At 34.1% G+C, this 21,061-nt stretch overlaps 3 protein-coding genes across 5 annotated transcripts in view; 2 read left to right on the forward strand and 1 right to left on the reverse strand.

The window, feature by feature from the left end:
- The first annotated feature begins 5,958 nt into the window (after positions 1–5,958).
- Positions 5,959–12,581, forward strand: LOC108974436 (pre-mRNA 3' end processing protein WDR33). 2 transcript variants are annotated; one of them, XM_018942266.1, is made up of 9 exons: positions 5,959–6,180; positions 6,318–6,660; positions 6,734–7,003; positions 7,218–7,369; positions 9,909–10,006; positions 10,330–10,456; positions 10,527–10,760; positions 10,814–11,025; positions 11,090–12,581. In XM_018942266.1, the coding sequence occupies exons 2-9, from the start codon at positions 6,331–6,333 to the stop codon at positions 12,253–12,255; spliced, it is 2,589 nt and encodes an 862-aa protein (XP_018797811.1). In that variant the 5' UTR covers positions 5,959–6,180; positions 6,318–6,330; the 3' UTR covers positions 12,256–12,581. The 2 variants fall into 2 exon arrangements, with proteins under 2 accessions (XP_018797811.1, XP_018797812.1); XM_018942267.1 differs by having other exon boundaries at positions 6,323–6,660.
- Positions 12,582–13,615: 1,034 nt separating this feature from the next.
- Positions 13,616–17,281, reverse strand: LOC108974445 (A-kinase anchor protein 17A). Of its 2 annotated transcripts, XM_018942292.1 has the most exons (7): positions 17,178–17,271; positions 16,632–16,817; positions 16,118–16,578; positions 15,796–16,053; positions 15,338–15,545; positions 14,625–15,265; positions 13,616–14,560 (listed from the first exon to the last, which is right to left on the reverse strand). In XM_018942292.1, exons 2-7 carry the CDS (start codon positions 16,743–16,745, stop codon positions 13,702–13,704), a joined length of 2,541 nt encoding a protein of 846 aa, XP_018797837.1. In that variant the 5' UTR covers positions 16,746–16,817; positions 17,178–17,271; the 3' UTR covers positions 13,616–13,701. The 2 variants fall into 2 exon arrangements, with proteins under 2 accessions (XP_018797837.1, XP_018797836.1); XM_018942291.1 differs by having other exon boundaries at positions 16,632–17,281.
- A 1,187-nt stretch (positions 17,282–18,468) lies between these two features.
- The window catches only part of LOC108974405 (neprilysin-11), a 29,713-nt gene continuing 27,120 nt past the window's right edge, over positions 18,469–21,061 (forward strand). The window contains exons 1-2 of the mRNA XM_018942210.1: positions 18,469–18,529; positions 19,001–19,110. Of these exons, the coding sequence (XP_018797755.1) occupies positions 19,094–19,110 (17 nt within the window). The 5' untranslated portion in view covers positions 18,469–18,529; positions 19,001–19,093. The remainder of the gene's footprint in view (positions 18,530–19,000; positions 19,111–21,061) is intronic.

Raw genomic sequence — 21,061 nt, forward strand, 5'->3', positions numbered from 1 at the left:
AGCTTTATGTTCTTTGAATATTTGAATAATGTTACTCATACGCCACATTACACAAATAAAAGTTATCTAATGCTTGATGCTTTTGGAGTTTTTGAATAAATTAATGGATTGGCGTTGACAACGGTTGTTATAAGATGAGATGGAATARTTAGATGAAATATAGTGGAGTTTAACCGTCAGGGAGTATCTCTTAAATGGTGCCTTATACCCAATGTAATGCACCTCACTTCAACAGACATATCTTTTTCCCCAAATCAATGCACTAACAATTTATAACAATGATAATCACAATAATTAAACATTACATTTATATCAACTCACAGCAATATTTATGAGGCTTTGTAAGTATGTATGTATAAATASTAATGAAATAAACTAAAAGCAAAATTTCTTGTATATGTCGCAAAAAAATATTGAAATTAAATCAGCAACAAAACACGCAAATTTAAATATCATAATTATAATTAAATTGGAAAAAATTTAGACACATAACAGCGCAAAGACACGAAATGATAAGAAAGGTAGTCTGCACTGAGGTTAAAAACATTATAATGCTAAAAGCGAGCAAGCGAGATCTGTATGTAGAAAAGATAAGAAAGAAATTATGAGACRTTAAAAATATGTGTATATGAATGTACATAGTATGTATGTAAACACATAGAAATAAAGCTATTAATGCCAATAAAATGCATAGATCAATGCAATGGAATACAATTAATAAACATACCATATTGGTTTGAAGAAAAATGAGAAAAAAAAATTAAAATTTTAAAAACAATATTAAAATAATGTATATATGTATATAATTAGAATACTTGGTTGATTTTTACAGCACCATGAATAGAGAATATGTGGCGTGAATTATTGTTCATTTTTGCGATGTACACTTTGTTACGAAGCAATAATAACTGTAGTAATTGCAAACACAAATTAATAGAGCTTTCTATTTTCGCAAAGTTTGGGTAAAATGATTTTTCCAACAAAATCCTAAACGGAAAATAATTTAAGGCAATCAAAACATCGGCAAAAACAAATTAWTAGATCAATGGTAGTAAAATCGTTTATCATATCGAAGTACCACTGTACAAAGAGAAACTAGCTAAATGCCAATATGCTTTGTAATATTTAATATTTAGAGAAATATACATTTGTGAGTACACATACGTAGGCACATCCATATGCACATAAATACATTATATTCGTAGATATAAGAGTACACACATATTTACATATATGTATGCATCATGTTCTGTATACATATGTATGTATGTACGAATGCACGCGTAGATCGTAATGAAATCGTCGCAATGAATGAGTTGATTCGATCATCACGTCGCCATTACACTTTGGCAGCCGCTAAGGCGCTTTACCCACACGTGTCCGACGCAAAAGCTAGCCAAAAACAACTACAAACCGCAGCATATGTAAATACTTGTAAATAAATATAAGAATAAGAGCAAAAGGCAATTTTATACAAAAAATAAATAAATTAGTGAGCACGAAATAAGCGTGTGCGCCTCTAAGCATCTATACATAATATACTTATAACATATGTGTAAATTTGAACACCTATGTACATATATAAAAGTCTACTTACGAAATGCAAATATCTATGTTAATACACATGTTAGCATTTGGTTTTGAGTGTAAAAATGTTGTTGCTCTCTATAAAATAGTGTCAATAACACTGAAACAAAATTATTCTTCTTTGAATTGCGTGAATTTCTCCAAAGCATACATACATACATACTWGTGTATATACATATGTATGTGCATGTGTTTATATATGCACATATAAATCCAAAAGGCATCAATTGTGTATGATATGATTAAAAACTGCTTTTGTAACGAAGGGTGTGGAGTTGCAGTGTGACGACAAGGTGTCTGATCTTGTTACTTTTAATTTGCGTATTTACCAYGTCTATAGCTAATAGAGCATTTCTTAAGTATTCTTATCGATTGGCTCGAGTGCTTATTTATTGGTAAACTATAGAAGTGATGATTTTTGTGGAATAGTAAAATCAACAAGAGCCTTAATTGTTCATATTGCTTTAGTTTAAGGGGTAACTGTTATTGTTGTAAATAATGTCTGAATGTGATTAGCGAGTTTACTTATCAAACCATATCTTTACAGACAATTACTGATCAGCTGTACATTTACTACATGTACATATATGTATGTACATACATATGTACCTGTAGGAATTTTCAAAATAATCAAAAGTGTGAGTTTTCTTTGATTACTTATTTTATAAAGTAATTTAATAGCATGTAATTTTAAGAAAACTCGCATACTATTTTTGAATTAACTTGGGCATCGAACGCTGTTTTTGGTAGGTCTCAACTATCAAAGCTGCAAAGGCCCTTGGATCTATTTACGTGAACGGGAATCACATTATTGCGTCCAGAAAGCTTCAGAAACTTTTCAGAGTGCTGGACATTTGTGACCATATGTGATATAGGAGAGGTCATAATAGACCATACGCAGAGCAAAACCTCAATTAATTTCTATGTATTTTTTATTCTTTGAAAGAAAAATACGTAATTACCTCTTGGTGCCCTGCAGGGTATAAAAACCTGCGATAATGATTGTGGGCAAAATAATCGTCTGCTCCAATTTCACCAAATAAGCAAATTGTAGCGATAAGAGCTTTGAATAAGAGGAGTCATTAACATTGGCCTAAAAACTTACAACTTGGAATTTTTCGCTATTGGTATGTACATACATTGCTAATAATAATAAGGAAATATGTAGTATAATTGTTATTATTAAATTAACAACTCCCAGGAAATAGTTATTTTGGTGCATATTTAAAGAGATTCTTTATGGGTCTRTTATCGATATATTTCTCACGTTCCTGACATACATATTCAATAAAAAAACAATTAAGGTATCGAGCCATACCCCAATTGATCCTTTATACATCTAAGAAATAGCTTTAATAAAAAACATCTAACTAAATAGTCGACACCTTTTTTGATAAGCCAGAAATGTGGAGGGTCGCCGTTTTCTATGTAATCATAGCTACGGTTAAAAAACTAGCCGAATATAATACGTATAGGAGAAAGCTAAATTTCAAAAATATAGTACAAATTAATATTTTGAACTTGAAAAAATCTTACCCACGCTTTTAATTTTATATCCACTTCGGTTACACCAGCTTGAGAACTTATAAAAATACATATTCATGTATATTCCTTTTAATCACTTAGAACTGAACTAAACAGTTCTAAATGATTTCGAACATATTTCATTAACTTTTCGTAGGTAGTAAGATAATCTATATTTTCCACGTACATTTCTACCTACATACAGGTAGTCCATTCTGTACAAGTGTGTGTATATAAGGATTTTTGGAAATATAAAATTCTCTCATATTACTGCGGAGGTAGAATTAAATGTCTCTTTCGTCATTACTTACCGGGGAGTGGGCGTTGATATCACCAGATTTTATATTTTTTCACTCGCGGTAGTAGTTCTGATAATAAATATGTACATACAACTTTTTTGGTTGCCAAGGAACCCGCATACCATGTTTCATCAAAATATCTCAATTTTAATCAAGTTATAGCTTGCACCTGTGGGACAGATAGATACCGGAATTCTACTCGTATTGTCATCCTGATCATTTATATATAGTATGTATGTATATAACTCTATAAATTATGTCTAGTTTAGAGAACTTCGCTCAATAAAAAGCATATGCTATTTTTAATTAGAGAAGCTTGTGTATTAATGTTTTGAACTGTTTGATTTCAGCAATTGTGTAACGTAATGATTTTAGCAGTGTATACTAGTATTATTAACTACAATTTCCCAAAAATATTTTATGCAAGTCGAGATGATAATGAATTTGATGCAGTATTTATATACAATACTTATCGATAAATCATTGAAATCGCATTGTCTTTGGTGTAAATTTTTGTGAACATACACCCATATATGTTCATATGTAGTTCTATTTTCGTCACTGTTTTCTCTTTGCTATACATTTGAATTAAACTGAAAAAATTAGAATGTAACAGGTATTATGGCACATCTAAATCATGATATATTATTTCCGACACTATAGAAACGCAAAAATAAGGTAAATGCAATATTTATTGATAAACTCCGAAAGGAATGGTTATAGTAATGTTTAAAAATCTTAACTTAGTTCAATYCTGGTTTGACAATACAAATAATTTGCTAATGTTTTAAACGATACTGTAAAACCATGAATAAATGTACACATAAATATACAGACCTCGTCAGTGGGGGTGAAAAGTGCCACAATGATTAGTCTACCTAATACGTGAGTGCGAGTAGTAGACAAAAAGGGCTACCTAAGGTTTTTTCGTTCAAAAATATATACATACATACATACATATGCACGTCATTGCTCCTTTTAACTTACTACTGAATGTAAATAAACCTAAGCAAAAACATCACCCAGCTCCCATATGATTATATTTATATACATACATATATACAAAGCTGAGTGTATTCGTATATACACTGCTGCATGGCTGCAGTTGCAGTCAATCACGTACAAATGTGGAAAAGAGATAGCATCAAAAACAATAAAGTGCATGTAAATAGGGAAACGGACCGTGATTCAATAGAAAAGTAAGCAAGGGATCAAAAATTATTCTTTATAAAGAAAAGCAAAAAGGAAAGTACAAACAGGTAATATAACAAGGCAATATGAAAGCTCTACTTACCCTGTAATTTGTTTGGTGATTGATTTATATCAACTTTATTTAAAAATCCAAAATTTTGAAATCGAAAGTAAGACCTTGTTTGTTATAGCTGTATCACAAGATTTAAGGAAAGTGATGATGGGTAAAAATTAATTTAAACACACGGGAGCTTATCCCACCCTATCTCAAAAACGTAAACTTGTTTTTCTTTTTACAAACAAAGGTAAAATTTTGTCGATTTATAATCACGGACAGCAAATTGATGCAGTTTCTATTCACTTCTTGCTGTTCTTTTGTTTCAGTTTCATCACTTGCTTCATGTTTCTAATACTCGTACCCGTTCACAAGCGTGTGTTTGCTTTTTTATCCTTATGTGCGTATTTTCGTCTTTATTTATGCCAGCTCTTCTCCTGTGTTTCGCTTTTCTTATATGCTTCTATTCTTTACACTGTTCTATTTCATCTCTTATATGTTATAACTTCTTCAAATAGTTAATTTACTTTTTAAACCTGTATGCATATACAAAATAGAGACTACTTGCAGGCAAATATCACAATATGCAATATTACACCATAATTTCAAATTTTTTGTTTCCTTTTTTCGTATCCTGTTCGAAGTACACTAATGCTTTGTTCAAATCATACGGCTACTGCTCTTGTATACATATGCATTCATTGTATTTATTCTAATTAAAATTAATTTTTTTTATTAGCTTTGTTTTTTCTATTATAATTATTCCACAATCATATAACAATTTCACTTTTATCTTGATTATGAAAACAATTCGAATTGGTTTTCCTAATATATATTTAAAATTAGAGCGTATAAAAATTTCTAGCACAACAACGCACTTTTCAACTTCCAATGTGTGTGAGAGAATAAAACTCGGCTGACTGTATTGAATGGCAAAACATTCCAAAAAGACAGGGATGCATTCAATTATATTTTGAAACACCCTTGCCATATCTCTCATTTAATGACCCAGTTAGTTCGTTTTTAATGAAAACAAAATCGGCATAAATTTGTACATATATTATAATATTAAAACTCTTATTTATTGACAAATAAAGACACAACTTTTCTACTAATAATTGTGTTATCTACTTAATTTTAACAATTATAAAAAGCTAAATAGTATTGTGTAATAAATAATATTATACAAATATATATTTAAAATCCAAAATTAAACAATGTAATGCTGCAGGATATTAATAGCTTTTCATATCAATCACTCTGTGATAATATAACTGCGATGACTACAAACTCAACTAACTTCATTCCGTATTTAATATAAAAGATTTTCACGCGTTTTCTTCGTCTTTCATTCGTTCAGAAAATTTGCAAGTTTTTAATTCTTAATTTATAAGTAAATGGCGAAGAAAATATTTTATTAGCTTACATTGTGTTAATAGAAAGTTCTTTGATATTAATAATTCTTCGAAAAGTTACCAAGGAGTGAATATTTGTAGACGTGTCTCATTCGAGTTGACTAGAAGCGTGAGTGTCTGCCGCTGTTCTAGACTAAGTTATTGCTTGCTTGAGTTTCGCATTTATAAATTAATGTTAATTAAATATACGCCACTAATTTATATCTTAAAGTAAGATGGTATAGCAAATAAAAGAAATATTTTTAGTTTAGTTAAAGATATGGAATTCCAACAACTTACACTACCACAAACAGATGTCTCTCAACCGCCACCTCAATTGACAGCACCGTCGGCGCTAGCAACAAATGCAACATTACTACCTTCACAATCCGGAGGTGGAAGCTCATATGGCTCACATCACCGTAATCACTACCATCCACATCATGGGGGTTCTGGGAAGCCTGGCCATCCATATTTTAAACCATTCAACCCCGGGGGATTTCAGCGACCATTTGGCATGACGCAAGATGATTTTGAYGGCAAGCGTCTAAGGAAAAGTGTTATGCGAAAAACCGTTGATTACAATGCTTCCATTGTAAAAGCGTTAGAGGTAAAGACACTTCATAACTCAATATCTCTCCGTTCGAAAGTATAACAAGAAATTTTTTTTTTGSATTTTAAAGACACGTCTTTGGACGCGTGACCATCGTGATCGGCACGCCCCACAACCCGAAAATATATACGTACCCGAACTTTTACCACCGTCCAGTTACTTGGATAATCCCTCAAATGCAGTGACTACACGTTTTGTCAAAACTGCCACAAATAAAATGCGTTGTCCAATTTTTACACTCGCTTGGACACCTGAAGGTAGACGATTGGTGACAGGCGCCAGTTCAGGTGAATTCACTTTATGGAATGGGTTGACATTCAATTTTGAAACTATTTTGCAAGTAAGTAGAAAGCTTTTAAAATGAAAAAGTTAATTTTTATTAATTGTAATTGTGCTTCTAAATTTTTTATAAACTRTTACTTGTTATGTATTTCTATCATTTATTTTTAAATTATTTTCCTGTCTTTCTGTCATCTTCCCATTCATCGGAACACTTTTGCCTTGCTCGTTGGAAATTTTACGTATCCTCTTTTAAAAATGGCTTGCAATGCTAGGCTCATGACGTTCCAGTACGTACAATGGTATGGTCCCATAATGACAGCTGGATGGTGACTGGTGATCATTCGGGCTACGTCAAGTATTGGCAGTCAAATATGAATAACGTGAAAATGTTTCAGGCACACAAGGAGGCGATTAGGGGAATAAGGTATAGCTTACTAATTCCACTACTATTCTATTTATATTACTCGAACATAAAATTATTTTTATTACCAACTTCACCACAGCCACAGTGTCCTCTCTTACTAGTGTACAAATTTCTACTACTACTATACCTAGAATTACTCAATATCATTAAAAGATGGTATTTTCCCTAACATATTAAAAGTATCGACAAYTCTTCTCTAATTTATTTATAGTAGTGTCTTATAGATATAAACTCTTAGTTTGAAGGATTTTATGTTTAACTAATTGTGCGAGTAAATAAGAAATTTTGCGTCTTTACGAGTTTGTACTTTCGCAAATGCTGTATTTTGAAGAGGCTGTGATAAATTTACATACATACCTTAGGTTATTTGTACGAGTAGTTGCTAAATTTTGTTCGAATTGCAGTGAATGTCGTTATTTAAAGGATATTATTAATATTATTGTTGTTTTGTTGATAATGAAAAATAAATAAAAGTGAAAGCAATAAAACTTGTGTGCATGTGTGTGTGTGTTTATGACGACCGAAATTTTCAAAAACGGATGGCTTTTAATATTTATAAAATATAGTTGGTATTGGTATACATACCTAAAATTGTCTTATTGAATGTTTCTAATGCAAACATTTCAACTCGGTGTAGTTCTTTTGTGTAGACTTAGCTAACATTAAAATATTTGCGATAATCTTTAAAATATAGTAAAACTTGTAGGTCCAGAAATAATTTACATGAAATAATAAGTTTAGAAAAGGTTAAAGAAAATAGTACACGGTTGTCAATAATTTTCTCATTATGTATCATACAAAAAAACGCTGATCAATATCCAAAGTTTAACTAATATTGAAATTTGAGGTTAAAGCCAATTCTTACAAAGCAAAATAGTACCCATCTGAAGTTATATGCGCGAATGTGAATGTGTGTGTTAAGTTACTTAGTTTTAAGAGCTTTTACAGAAATTAGTTTATTTCGTATTTATTGGTGAAGTTGAGGCCAATTTTGTTGCAAAATAAATATAAACGACATGGCGCCTTACTAACCATTTTTTAGTCTCATACAAATAATTTTGTTAAAGTATTTAATCAATTACAAACAATGTACAAGCAAATTACTATTGTTACCAGAAAATTTTGAAATAAAGCAATTAAAGACATTTTTTCATATAATTCCTGAGAATATGAATAAAGCAAGCAAATTGAGAAAAATAATTAAAAGTTGATTTTTTAATTTAAAACAAATAAATTTGGAATTTTCGATATTTTTGCTGCGTCCTCCCTTCACTTTCACAATTTGCGACTGCTGATTTGGTTTGTTGAAATAAAAGTCAATATTACAAAGCATACACTGTTCATCATTATCCCACTCCTCGCTGAGGCATTCGTGCATTCGATAACATCCACTACAACTTCAAGAAAAAGTAAATTAGCCAACTTTTTTATGTGTACAATTATTTATTAATAAATATGGAAAGATATGGTGATTTCTGGTTGCGCAGCTTGAGACATTTTCACTAGTTTTTACAATTAGTTTTTGTTCGTCATAATTTAGCGCCTTTAAACGGAAATTCGATCTCAATCCGCAAAGCGGAAGTACGAAAACGCTCTCAAATAAATAATAATATTTCACAAGGAGTTGGCTTTTTATTCTAAGTATGAGATGAGAGCTTTTTTGTTCAATAAAACACTTTTGATGATATGATCAACGGTATTTTTTACTGCAATTTACAAATGCTTCTTAGGAACATATGTTTTAATAAAAAAACCCGAAACATATGTATACGAAATTTTAGACAGGTATTAAGTTAGAATTGAGACGAATTTGTATTTTAAACTGTTATTTGTGCATGCCAAATGGAAACACCTAATTGAAACCACGAAACTGAATAATTTCATTCAGATCCAAATGGAATACAAAAAAGCACATAAACGCTTTTTTCGTAATTTTATTTAATTTAAAAATATTGGGGGAAGTATATCAATACATATGTATATTGCCTTAAAATCTACAAAAAAAAAAAAAAAATTAAATAAAAAAAAAAATAAAAACAAACTAACCAAACAAANAAATAAAATAAAATAAAAACAAACTAACCAAACAAATCTTGACCAAGCTGCATTACTCCCACATACAGTGCGAAGTGAACGATTTACCATAATCCAGTCTCAGCTTTGTAATTTGCTGTACGGTTATTGTAATTGTTAGCGACTGCAGGCTTTTAAAGAGATTTATTAGTTTGTTGTCTTGTAAAAGTGTAACTTTGCCTAGAGATACGTATATTAAATAAAATATAATTAAACTTAACTATAAATATGAAGCTATTTTTAGATTTAAAATATTGAAAATAAATGTTTATAATTTTTCTTTCGACATTTTTTATGTTGAATTACATGTGTGCGGCAAAATGTTATTTAACATTTTAAATAAATAAATTTTACCAAACCATTGAATATGCACGAAACCCGTATCCGTCGTAAAACAACAATAACGTTCCATATCGCTTATYTCCGACATAACCGTTTTACATCTTATATCTTACTACGCTTACAGCTTCAGTCCGACGGATAATAAATTTGTGAGCTGTAGCGATGATGGTACACTCCGAATATGGGATTTTTTGCGCTGTCAGGAGGAACGTGTCCTGCGAGGTAAATATGAAACTGTTTATGAATTAGAAAATAATGTAGATAGGGAATACACTGATTGTAACCTAACAATAGCTCGTCACGATTCAAATTTTAATTCAACGTTTACTGATCATAATAGGTTCTTGAGAAAAGCACGATCATTAAAAAATATTGTGGATATCATTTCGACATTCAGAAATAGAATAAGAGAATAGTATAAATTCATAGTTTATTTTTTCTTTTTACCAAAAAGTTAAGAACACTGGTTTTCAAATATTCTCTTAAGACTATAAAAAACTTTGATTGCTTTCAATGACTTTCTGCATAATTGTTCGAACTTCCAGGCCATGGTGCAGATGTTAAATGCGTGCACTGGCATCCACAGAAGGGTCTGATTGTGTCGGGTAGTAAGGATAATCAGCAGCCAATAAAGTTGTGGGATCCAAAGAGTGGTAGTGCGTTAGCGACACTGTAAGTCAGTTGCGCGTAAACAGCAAAGACATTTTCAAAGAATTTTGTTATATGTATTCCCCTCATTTAGGCATGCGCACAAATCGACTGTGATGGATTTGAAGTGGAATGATAATGGTAATTGGTTAGTTACCGCATCCCGTGATCATTTGCTCAAACTTTTTGATTTGCGTAATTTACGTGAAGAGATGCAAGTTTTTCGTGGCCACAAAAAGGAGGCCAGCTCCGTATCGTGGCATCCAATACATGAGGGTCTCTTCTGCTCAGGCGGCTCCGATGGCTCCATACTCTTCTGGAATGTGGGGTAAGTTGCAAACACAAATTTTTTATTATTTAAATTAATATTTGTTTCTGTAGTACCGATAAGGAGATAGGCTGTGTAGAGACCGCTCACGACAGCATAGTCTGGACACTGGCCTGGCATCCGTTGGGTCATATACTTTGCTCCGGCTCCAATGATCACACGATCAAGTTCTGGACACGAAATCGCCCCGGTGATTTAATGCGTGATAAGTATAATTTGAACACCTTGCCCGCGAGTTTGGCAGCAATGGATGATTGCGAATACGGTGAGTGCGAGAGTGATCCATATATCTATGGCGAAGCATTTAACTTTAAATATCGTTTTCATAGATGATGCTGTTATTCCTGGTATGGGTCCTGAGGACAAAGTCGAATTTACGGAAAGTCTCACTGCCGACAAAGGCTTTATTCCTGGTTTGGATTTGGATCCTTCCAGAATGGGTGATCGTGATCGGGAGAAGAAAGTACCATACAGCAAACCTATACCGCGAAACTTTCAGGCCCAATGGGCAGGTTCACGTCGCCCTGACGAAAGTAGTTTTCATGATGAGCTGGCGATGCGTGAGCCAAAAGACACTAGCGGTTTGTCACATCAACAAATTAGCGAGAGCACAATTGAGGGTATGTTGGCGAGTGGTGTGCTCACCACCATGGATCCACAAGCAATTGTTGGCCTGCTCGTTTACAATCGATTCATTCGTGTACATCCGGACTCGCGAGTAATGGTCGCCATACGACAGGGTCCTGATTACTTGAACAAATATATTGACGCGGGTAAATTGGATGAATTGCGTGATGTTGTGCCCATTCGCGATCGATCGCGTTCATTGTCGCCTACCTTAGAGGGACGTGAAAGTTCACCACCATCGAAACGATCCCGCTTTGAACCGCGCCAGCATAGTGCCCAACTTGTATCTGTGCGCGAACTGCTAAGTCTTAAGAAACCGTTTTTGCCTTGTCTGCTACAGATGAAGTCACAACAGGCACCACAAAAGTCCGAGTACGAAGATGATGTGCGCGATTCGCTTACGCCGCAAACGCAGCCGCAACAGCAACAGACTTATCAGCAACAACCACAACACCAATCACCAATGCAACAGCAACAGAGTCGGCCCAGTCCATGGGCAGTGGGGCCGCCTTTCCAACAGCAGCAACAGCAACCACAACAGAATCCTTGGAGCACATCGCCTATGGGAAGTGGTTCGAGTTGTGGGCCGAACTTGGTGTCACCGCCTAATCAAAATGGTTATAATGGTAACAATGGTCCGTWTAGTGGTCCGAGTTTTAATGATAGCATGAATTACGGGGACAATATGTTCCCTAAGGGCGGTGGCGGTCTTGGTCCTGACGAAAACAATGGTATGCACATGAGTAATATGAATATGAACAACAATATGGGTAACAACTACGGAAACCAGCGTCGAGGCAATCGACGTGGTGGTGGTGGAGGCGGTGGCCGTAATCGCGGCGGACGAAATAATAATAGGCGATTTTAGGTGGTTATGAAACAGCAATATGTACATATACAATGCACATATACACAACACAATAAGGGGCTGAATATATATACATATATATATATATATGTACACTTATATATATATATATATGTACACTTACATGAACTGTTGATCGATTTTTTGTGTAAGATCTCCCTTGTAATTGTGAGAAATATAAACCCGAAGTTGTAATAGCGAGTGTTTGAAGATAGGATGTGTGCATGCATGTACTTTGTGAGCGTGAAGTGAACGTACAAATTTCGTACGCCCGTATTCCACTCTACTAGATTTTTTATAAATATAAAAATAATGAAACTACTGAATTACGTCCTAAGTTTTTTTTCGTTAGAATATAGGAAAACGAGTTCTGTGCCCCTGTAGTCACAGTTTCTAATAAGGATGCAACTGAAATAGAGAATATAATACCCTCATTAGGAAAGTCGTAGTATGTAGAAATGTATTAACTCTTTTATGTATGCGCAAATGAGATGTTTAAGCCATCACTGTTGTAAATTAATGTTTAGCTTATGTTTTACTGGAAACATTTAACAATTATTAACTACTTTAATTTAAAAAAAATTATTTAATATTACCGAAATAGATGATATGAATATGTACAAAGAGAAAAATCACATAACTGTGTTTTTGTATTTTGGGACGACAATTTTACTTGCCTTKCCTTGTCTTGGACTTCAAGATTTGTCACAGGATTTAGGATTTTATCGAATAACCTACTATAGGTTAGAGGTCAAATGGAATCATGTAAATTGAAGTATATAAATTTGGCATTTTAAAGCGGTTGAGTGGTAAGATTGGTTGCTTTCCACATGATAAAATGATGTGTTGAAGAAACGAGCTATTTGATAATCAGGTTTTAAGATGGTATATGTTAAATTGTGCAGTCATCAACGTTAAATGCAATTTATTTTGCATCTGATTTTTAAACGGATGTTGAAATATGGAGAGTTAATTAAAATGAACTCATCTTGGCGAAACGCTTTCAGGTTTATCTCAAACAAATTTGTATAAGGACACCTGGTGTCGAAACAGTTGATGTCAATTATTGTCTAAATATACTTACCAATTTGGGTACTTCAAATCTGATATTTTATTTCAAACTTCATTTCACAACCTGCAATTAATAACAACTTCACAAAAGRTAGGTGTCGAAACTTTGGTCACCTATTTTCGCGACTGAAACGGAGTTTGCATTATGGTTCTGATGGTGTATAATGCAGATATTTAAATTAGCCTTGAAGTAGTTATTCAAATGACTGTATTTCTAATTTTAATACATTTTGTAAGTTTTAGATAATTTACTTTTTTGAGGCTTCTACTCAGCAATTGTAACATTTACTTAGGTATATCGGCTTACATTTATTTCTCTTTATAAACTAAATCAWTTTTTTTTTATTTTGTCTTAAATAAAAGCGTTTGACGTATTTAATAAGTATCTGCTTCATGTTCATATGAGTTGCGTCTTGAACCAGATGAGCGATGTGAATATTTACGCGAACGATCTCTGCTGCGACTTCGCTTGGCATCTTCGCTCTTATTTTTAATTGGASCAATTGAATTGGCTGCTAACTCTGCGTTACTATCACCGTTTTCGCTATATTTCGTATCCTTCATATCATTTTCAGAGCTCGTCACTATTGCATTCCCCGTATCTATGGTGCCAGAATTTGATACTTTGCTTGTTGAATTGGGCTTACAGTGTCGGAAGTTCTCCTTTATCTCTCGTTCTTCCTGTCGCATACGATCTTGGGTTACCTTCTCTATTGTACGTTTCATTTCCTCCGCCGATCGAACTAACTTGTTAGCTTCTAACACAACATGCCTTTTACCTGGCGATCTTTCACCACGTCTGGACCAAGAACGCTTCGAGTGTGTGCGTGAATGGGACTTGGAACGTGAGCGGGATGATTCGGATGTCGAGTAAGAACGACGTGTGGATACCAACTTCTTATTAGTACGTTGTTGTATGGGGCTTTTGGAACGCGAACGTGACCGCGATTTGCGAGTTTTGGATTCATCACGGGAGTGTGAAATGCGTCTCGTTTTCGATTTTGAGTGCGAGCGGGAACGAGTGCGTGAGCGTGTATAAGAACGTGAATGAGAACGACGTTCTGAACGTGTTCGACTSCGTGAACGGCGCTGTCTTGAACGAGAAGGTGTACGGCTTCGACTACGAGTACGACTGCGACTACGGCTTCGCGAACGAGATCGGCTGCGCTTGGAGTARTGACGTTTACGTGAACGGGAGCGTGAGTAGGTGTAGGAGCGACTACGTGAACGATTTCTGCAAAATAAATAATAATATTTAGTAAGTAATTAAGAGTACTTCCTTTCCATATTAAAATTACCTTGAGCGTGAATACGATTCTTTGCGGTAATCATTTTCATCGTACTGTTCGTCGTCGTAATTATTTTTGTAACTATTGTAATACGATGTTTCGTAGCCACCTCTACCSCGGCCTCGGCTTCCTCGACCGCGACCACGTATACGTGGTACATAACCGCGATAGTTCATGGATACAGGAAAAGCGTTGGGCGGTCGATAGAGTGCAGACATGCCTCCAAACACAGGAGGGACATACGGGAACATAGACAGGGATTTCATCCATTCGTTAGCAGCCTCAGGCGGATACCCCGTAGACAAAGTACCCGGAGCTGCAGCCAGTGCTGCGACAGCTTTGAAGGGATTTAAAGGATTTAGTCCAACATTAGGTAAAGCAGGCACACTTGCAGCATCGGTAGTAGACTGAGGGATAATAGGTTTGTCTTTCACTTTAGTTTCATCCACATCAGAACTTTCAGAGCGACGAGGTCTGCTACTCTTAAGGAGACCCATTAGTGGGGTTTTCGTTTTGATTTCTTCTACTTTCTTTTTCTGTTCGGTGAGTAATTTTTCAGTGGCCATTTTATACTTTTCAACCAAGCGGTCTCGAAGATCCATCTTGTTATTCTCAACACCTAATTTGGAATATTTTCCCTCATGTTTTAACTGTACAAAAAAAGAAACAATTACACATCATACATTAAAGCTGTATTTCAATTTGAAACTATAAAATGATACCTTGATGCGGTCAAAAAGCTCTTCTAATATTCGTATGCTCTCCAATTTTCTCTGGGCAATCATTAGTTTGCGCTCCTCGATACGAATTTTCTGTGATATTTCAACTTGGCCTTTCTCCTGTATCTTTTTCAGATGTTTCTCCTTACGTTTCGCTTCTCTTTCGCGCTGTTTCTCTAATTCAGCTAATTTTATTTGTTCTTCTTTTTGCCTGTAATTTTTTATTCGCTACCCTTCATTGTTTGGTTTATACCGTAATTTGTTTTCAATTATACTGACATTTTTCTTGGCTTCCCAAAAATCTTAAACTTAAATTTTATGGCGGAAGTTGTTTATGAAAAAAAATCGTAAAACTCTAAGTGCATAGGAAGATGTCAACAAGTGAGAACACAATTCTCATTTGTTGCACTTCATTAACTCATGATTTAAGATAAAATGATAAATCAAATAAAATTGCAGACCTTTCTTGTTCTTGTTTTACAAGCTCTTCTCTTTTCTTCTTTTCTCGTTCTTCTTCCTCACTTTGTGCCTTTTGTATCAAGCGTTTGCGTACCCGCTCTCTACGTTGAACTTGCGCGTCGCTGAGATGCTTCGTTTTGTCAAAAGTAACATTAATGTTAATTGCTTGGGTTTTATCAACAAATTTGCGAACTAATTTCATGCCTCGAAAGTCATCCATCGCTCGTACAAACCCCATATACTCATCGAATTGAACGTAACTAAAGAATTAGTCACATACATATTTACTCTGTTTTTCCACAGTGGGGTTCAAAATTTACTTACGCTTCAAAGAGTACTCCATGCTCATAGCTAAATGTCTTCATGCCATTGATATCTGCGTTCATTTTGTTTCGATAGGGATCGCATATGGGTATATCAACATAACGAACGCTACCGAATTTCTCGAAAATTCGTTTGAAAATACTTTCGCTTGGTTTGACATTGTCGTCATTTTCCATATGTCTGGGACAAAACCATCGAACGGGCAAGTGCGTTAGATGTATGGTGTCAGGACGTTCACCGGCCTTCATCTCATCCATATTGCTGGCATCTCGAAAGAATGAATCCCAATCATGTCGGGTGGGAAATTCATCTTTTGTTTCGGTTGCACGTACCCGAAATGATTCACTAAAACCAGATAAACGCAGAGACACTCCATCGATGCGAGAAATGGCACTGCGCAATTTAGTACGATCCTCCAACTCAGCTTCGAAGCGAATGAAATCTATTGTGCTTTTTGATGCCTGCGTGAATAAATCGTTAGTTTCAATGCATAAGTTATGCTCAAGATACTTACTTTTAAAACAAAAAACTTATCCGGTTTCAAAGCGGCACTTAATTTTTCCATTACATCTAGGTGGGAAATGGATTTACCTGTCTTATTAACAGGCAATGACACAGATATTGTCATCTTGGCCAGCGGTTTAAGGTATAAACTATGTGGCAAGTAAAGCGGCACACAGTCCGATACATTTTGTATATTCTGAATGTCGGTCATTTTTAAACAATTTGTTTTATTACACTTGTTTTAATTGGATGAATTTAAACAATATCATACGATTATTTAATTGTGTGAATAATTTGTGAAAGGAGACATGAGCTCGAAAGAAGAAACATACATTAGTAAATTTAAACTTTTACAAATTCCTTAAACTTATATATGAAGCTAAAAAGAAAATAATCCTATATTTCAGATATGCATTAATATTATAATGAAATGTGTAAACTGGTGAAAAAGCTATGGTATATAATTGGTGTCTGTATCACAAAAGATGTTTAGAACCAAAGTAATCTAAGAGAAGAAACAATTTGCTAAATATGAATATATATGGAACACAACGACTTTAAATTAGCTTATAATCTTTTATAATTTTTAAACTATATTTGCGAGAAATACGCGGTTTCACCACTTTTCACTAAATTATTGTAGGATGAAAAATTCTATAGTGAAAATAACAATGTTGCTTATTTTTTCATGTTGAAACGGTTGGAGTGAAAATGAACACACAGAGAGAAGGGAATGAAAATAATTACACAATAACAGGGAGTATGGACTACAGTTTTCAGAATGTTTTGGAAAAACAGAGTCTTTAAATTTTTTATAAATAGTGAAACTAATATCTTCTGTAGAGGTTGATGACACATTCCTGCTTTAATTGTAAATATTGAATAGTAAGTTTAGTACTATGTAACTCAATACTATATTAATATATTTGAGAAAATTAATCTATCTTTCGCCTTAAAGCCAGTTTACACCCTTTTCTAGCTTTACATGTGTTGGAGATCTTTTAGTTCTTCAAAGGCTTACCTTAATTACCACAATCATAAGTAACGGAATTTAATTGATAAACGGCAATTTCCGGCGAAAACGGATTGATTTAGTTTAAGCCTTGGTACAGAGTGCCCTGTATAACTTATCCGGTTTGACATATGGCAAGGTATTAACAAAATTCATGAAATGGATATTTCCTCGCGGTTCTTGACATGTATACATACATATATGGAAATATAAAATAATGATGAACTTTTATTTTATAATTTTACATAATTAAATTCAAGCGTTCTCTATATTATAAAAAATTAGAAATACGTCTCTTTTAATATAGATAATAAATTTAAGAAAAGAGCTACTAAATTTTACTCGCCTGCTCTAAAACTTATAAATATTAGTTACACTATTTCGGAGCGATTGTGGCACTCGCGCTCAGTAAAGTTGAGCGTCTGCCTTATAAGACTATTCGTAAAAATCCGCTATCAACTGCTATCGGCACAGTAACCGCCAAGTGCTCCGCTGGACAACTGAGCTACACGAATTGGTTTAGGCACACGCATATACACAAAAATTAATACCATATATTCGTGCATATGCGTACCCGCACAAACAAGACGCTGGCGTTCGTGTATATCGTTGTGGGGCCGATGCCTCTATTGGATTAGACGTTGACGGCTTGATGTTAAAGTAGTGGTTGTTGTTGCTGTTGGCCAAGGCACTACTTGCTGTCGACGACTCTTGTTGCTGATGCTACTACTGCCGCTGTTGCTGTTGCAGCAATATTAAGCTATTGTTGTTGCTGTATTTGCTCTTAACATTCGTGTGTGAAATTCGCATATAAAACCGTTGCTTGATTGTCCCACCAACTTCAGTTGATCGTTGCCAGCGTTGTCGAACGGTTGTCGTTTGCCGCTAATACCTAGGTATTTATACTAAACAACTTGCTACTTGTTAGATATTGGACTACCAGTCAGTGCCGCTTCGTCAGTTCGTTAATTGACGCGTGTTACTGTTCGCGCTTGTGTGTGGAGGTGTGCATGTGCGCGCGTCGCTATTGAATAGTTCGAAAATTTACCAAACTAATTTGAAAATGAAAGAATTTGCTTAAAAAATTTCAGCCCGGGAAAGGCGGAAAAAGGCGAATTACGAAAACATACTTTTGACTGATAAGAAAGCGTAAGCGACGAATTTTGCGAAAAGTGCATATTGAAGCAAACTTCAAAACTTACCTTAGCTTAAACTAAAAATGTGAAAAAATCGAAATTTATAAATACCAAATTAATCAAAAATTAAAAAAGAGCAGTCGTGCGCTATTTTATGCTCATTAATTTAATTAATAATTCATGTCTTGCGAATAAAGCGAATGTCGAATAAATAATTTATGTCTTTTACAGTTTCGCGCTAAAAATTCTACGAAATTATTTACCATTTTTAACGCATTTCATTTGAAGCAGCAACGTTCGACCGCAACTCATAAGCGACCTATCATGCAGACCGTTATCAAGTAAGTCTTTGATCTGCATTTTAGCTGTTAAAAAACTATTAAATACGTTATATTTACCTCTATACATACATATACTCATACGTACATATGTAAATAAATGCGTACAACAAATACCTGGGCATCTTCTTTGTTTAGGCCGCGCGTCTACGCTGTGTAGTAAGCGAGCTTAAAGCTACTCAGCGCCGCCAAATGACTTGAACAAATATTAAGTAATTTTGCTGGCTTTGGTTTTTTGAGACGGCCACTTATTTTTTTTGTAGTTGACGTTGAAAAAAAAAAACGAAAAAACGTGGCGATATCAAAATAAGTTCAAGGTTTAAAAGTGAAAACAAAACGTCTCGAACGAAATAAATTTGTAATTAAACAAGAAAAACCTAAATACGTTCAGTGCTAAATGCCAAGAGCTCACACGAGAGAAATCGCTTGCAAAGCCAAAAGAAGTGCTCACGCTTATATGGCAGACGGCATTTTGCATACTGCAGAACTCAGCGGATTTGTGTTTTTTACTTTTCATTTTTTCAGATTGGTTGCTTCTTTAAATTCAAAAAAAAAAAAAATATTTTCGCCCTAAAACTAATAAATATTTGCATAGTGAAATATGTTCGTACAGTCAAATAAGAAAGAATGACCCAAATAAGGGTTCAACASGCATCTTTTGGTATATTTCAGCTCAAAATCTGTTATCGAACAGCCAGGAAGCGTCAGCCATCTCAATTTAGTAAAATTGGTAATTTTACATATTTATTTTAACATTTTGGAAAAATATTCAGTGACAATTCTTATTCAAAATTCAAAGATTCATCAGTTGATATTCATTCTCGTTATCTCCACATATGATTTTCTACTAGTTTCTACAGAACCAGTTTAACAKGTCCAGGAACAAAAAATCTCTTGTTAGATCGATGTTCTCTAGATTTTTCAGCTTAATATTTCTTTCAAATTATCTCTGATAAACAGAAAAGATTCCATAAATTTTTCAAGGAAATTGTATACAATTTCTTGTTCTCGTTTTAATTTAATTTCCATTAAATTGAGGATTTTTGCGACAGTGTTCTTAAGAACAATACGCAAAATGATCACGGCAAACAAATTGACTTGCGCTAGCGCCACTCGGTTCATTGTGGCTTAAGGGAAACTAATGGGACAATTGTGATCAATTCACACCTGCCTGCATTTATTAGTTCAGTGGAAATATGTATAGTTCTGAGTTGCAGCTTCTGACTCTAAGAATACATTTGAAACATTCGTTTTTGCACTTTATGTAATATATAATAGCTCCCTAGGTCGGACAAAAACACTACGAAGATGGATGTCGGATTATGAGTAATTTTACCGTATATTGTATTTCCTTTTTGAAATAACCAAATTTTCAAGTCGTCATAATAAAAATTAAAATTAATAAAGAAAGAAAAGTTGACCAAGAAAGTTAGGCAGTGGATTTTCATTAAAATAATGTTAATTTATTAAAATAACTACCAAGCTATTTACCAAAGCATGTATTAATCAAAAAGAAATCACATAAATTTCATTTAAATGCCAGGTTCAGCACTTTTAGGATTTAAGGATGCATAATGCTTTCCTAGCATTTTCCTGTGGACGTTGCAGTTATTACACATGTTTTTTTTGCAATAATACAGTTTTTAATTGTAATGCTTTCCTAGTACATGTTAGTAAACTGTTTTCTGTTGCCTCAGCATCTTTTTCGCAGCTCTCAGCTAAATAGTACGCATATTTAGTGCTTTTGTAGGCAGTAGAAGAAGTTTTGTAAAAACCATAATTTTGGTGAAACCTATACACCCAAAGCAAGTAAATGATGTGTCCCATAAAGTAAACCCGTACAACAATAACCAATATGGTTGTCGAGTTGATCTTTGGCGATCGTCAACACAATAAAATATCTAACGGATAGACTACAGGTACAGAACAAATTATCAGGTTTTGGAGCAGCTGT

This window comes from Bactrocera latifrons, unplaced genomic scaffold (genome assembly GCF_001853355.1).
Source record: "Bactrocera latifrons isolate USDA-ARS-PBARC rearing strain unplaced genomic scaffold, ASM185335v1 scaffold_55, whole genome shotgun sequence".
Taxonomy (NCBI): Eukaryota; Metazoa; Arthropoda; class Insecta; order Diptera; family Tephritidae; genus Bactrocera; species Bactrocera latifrons.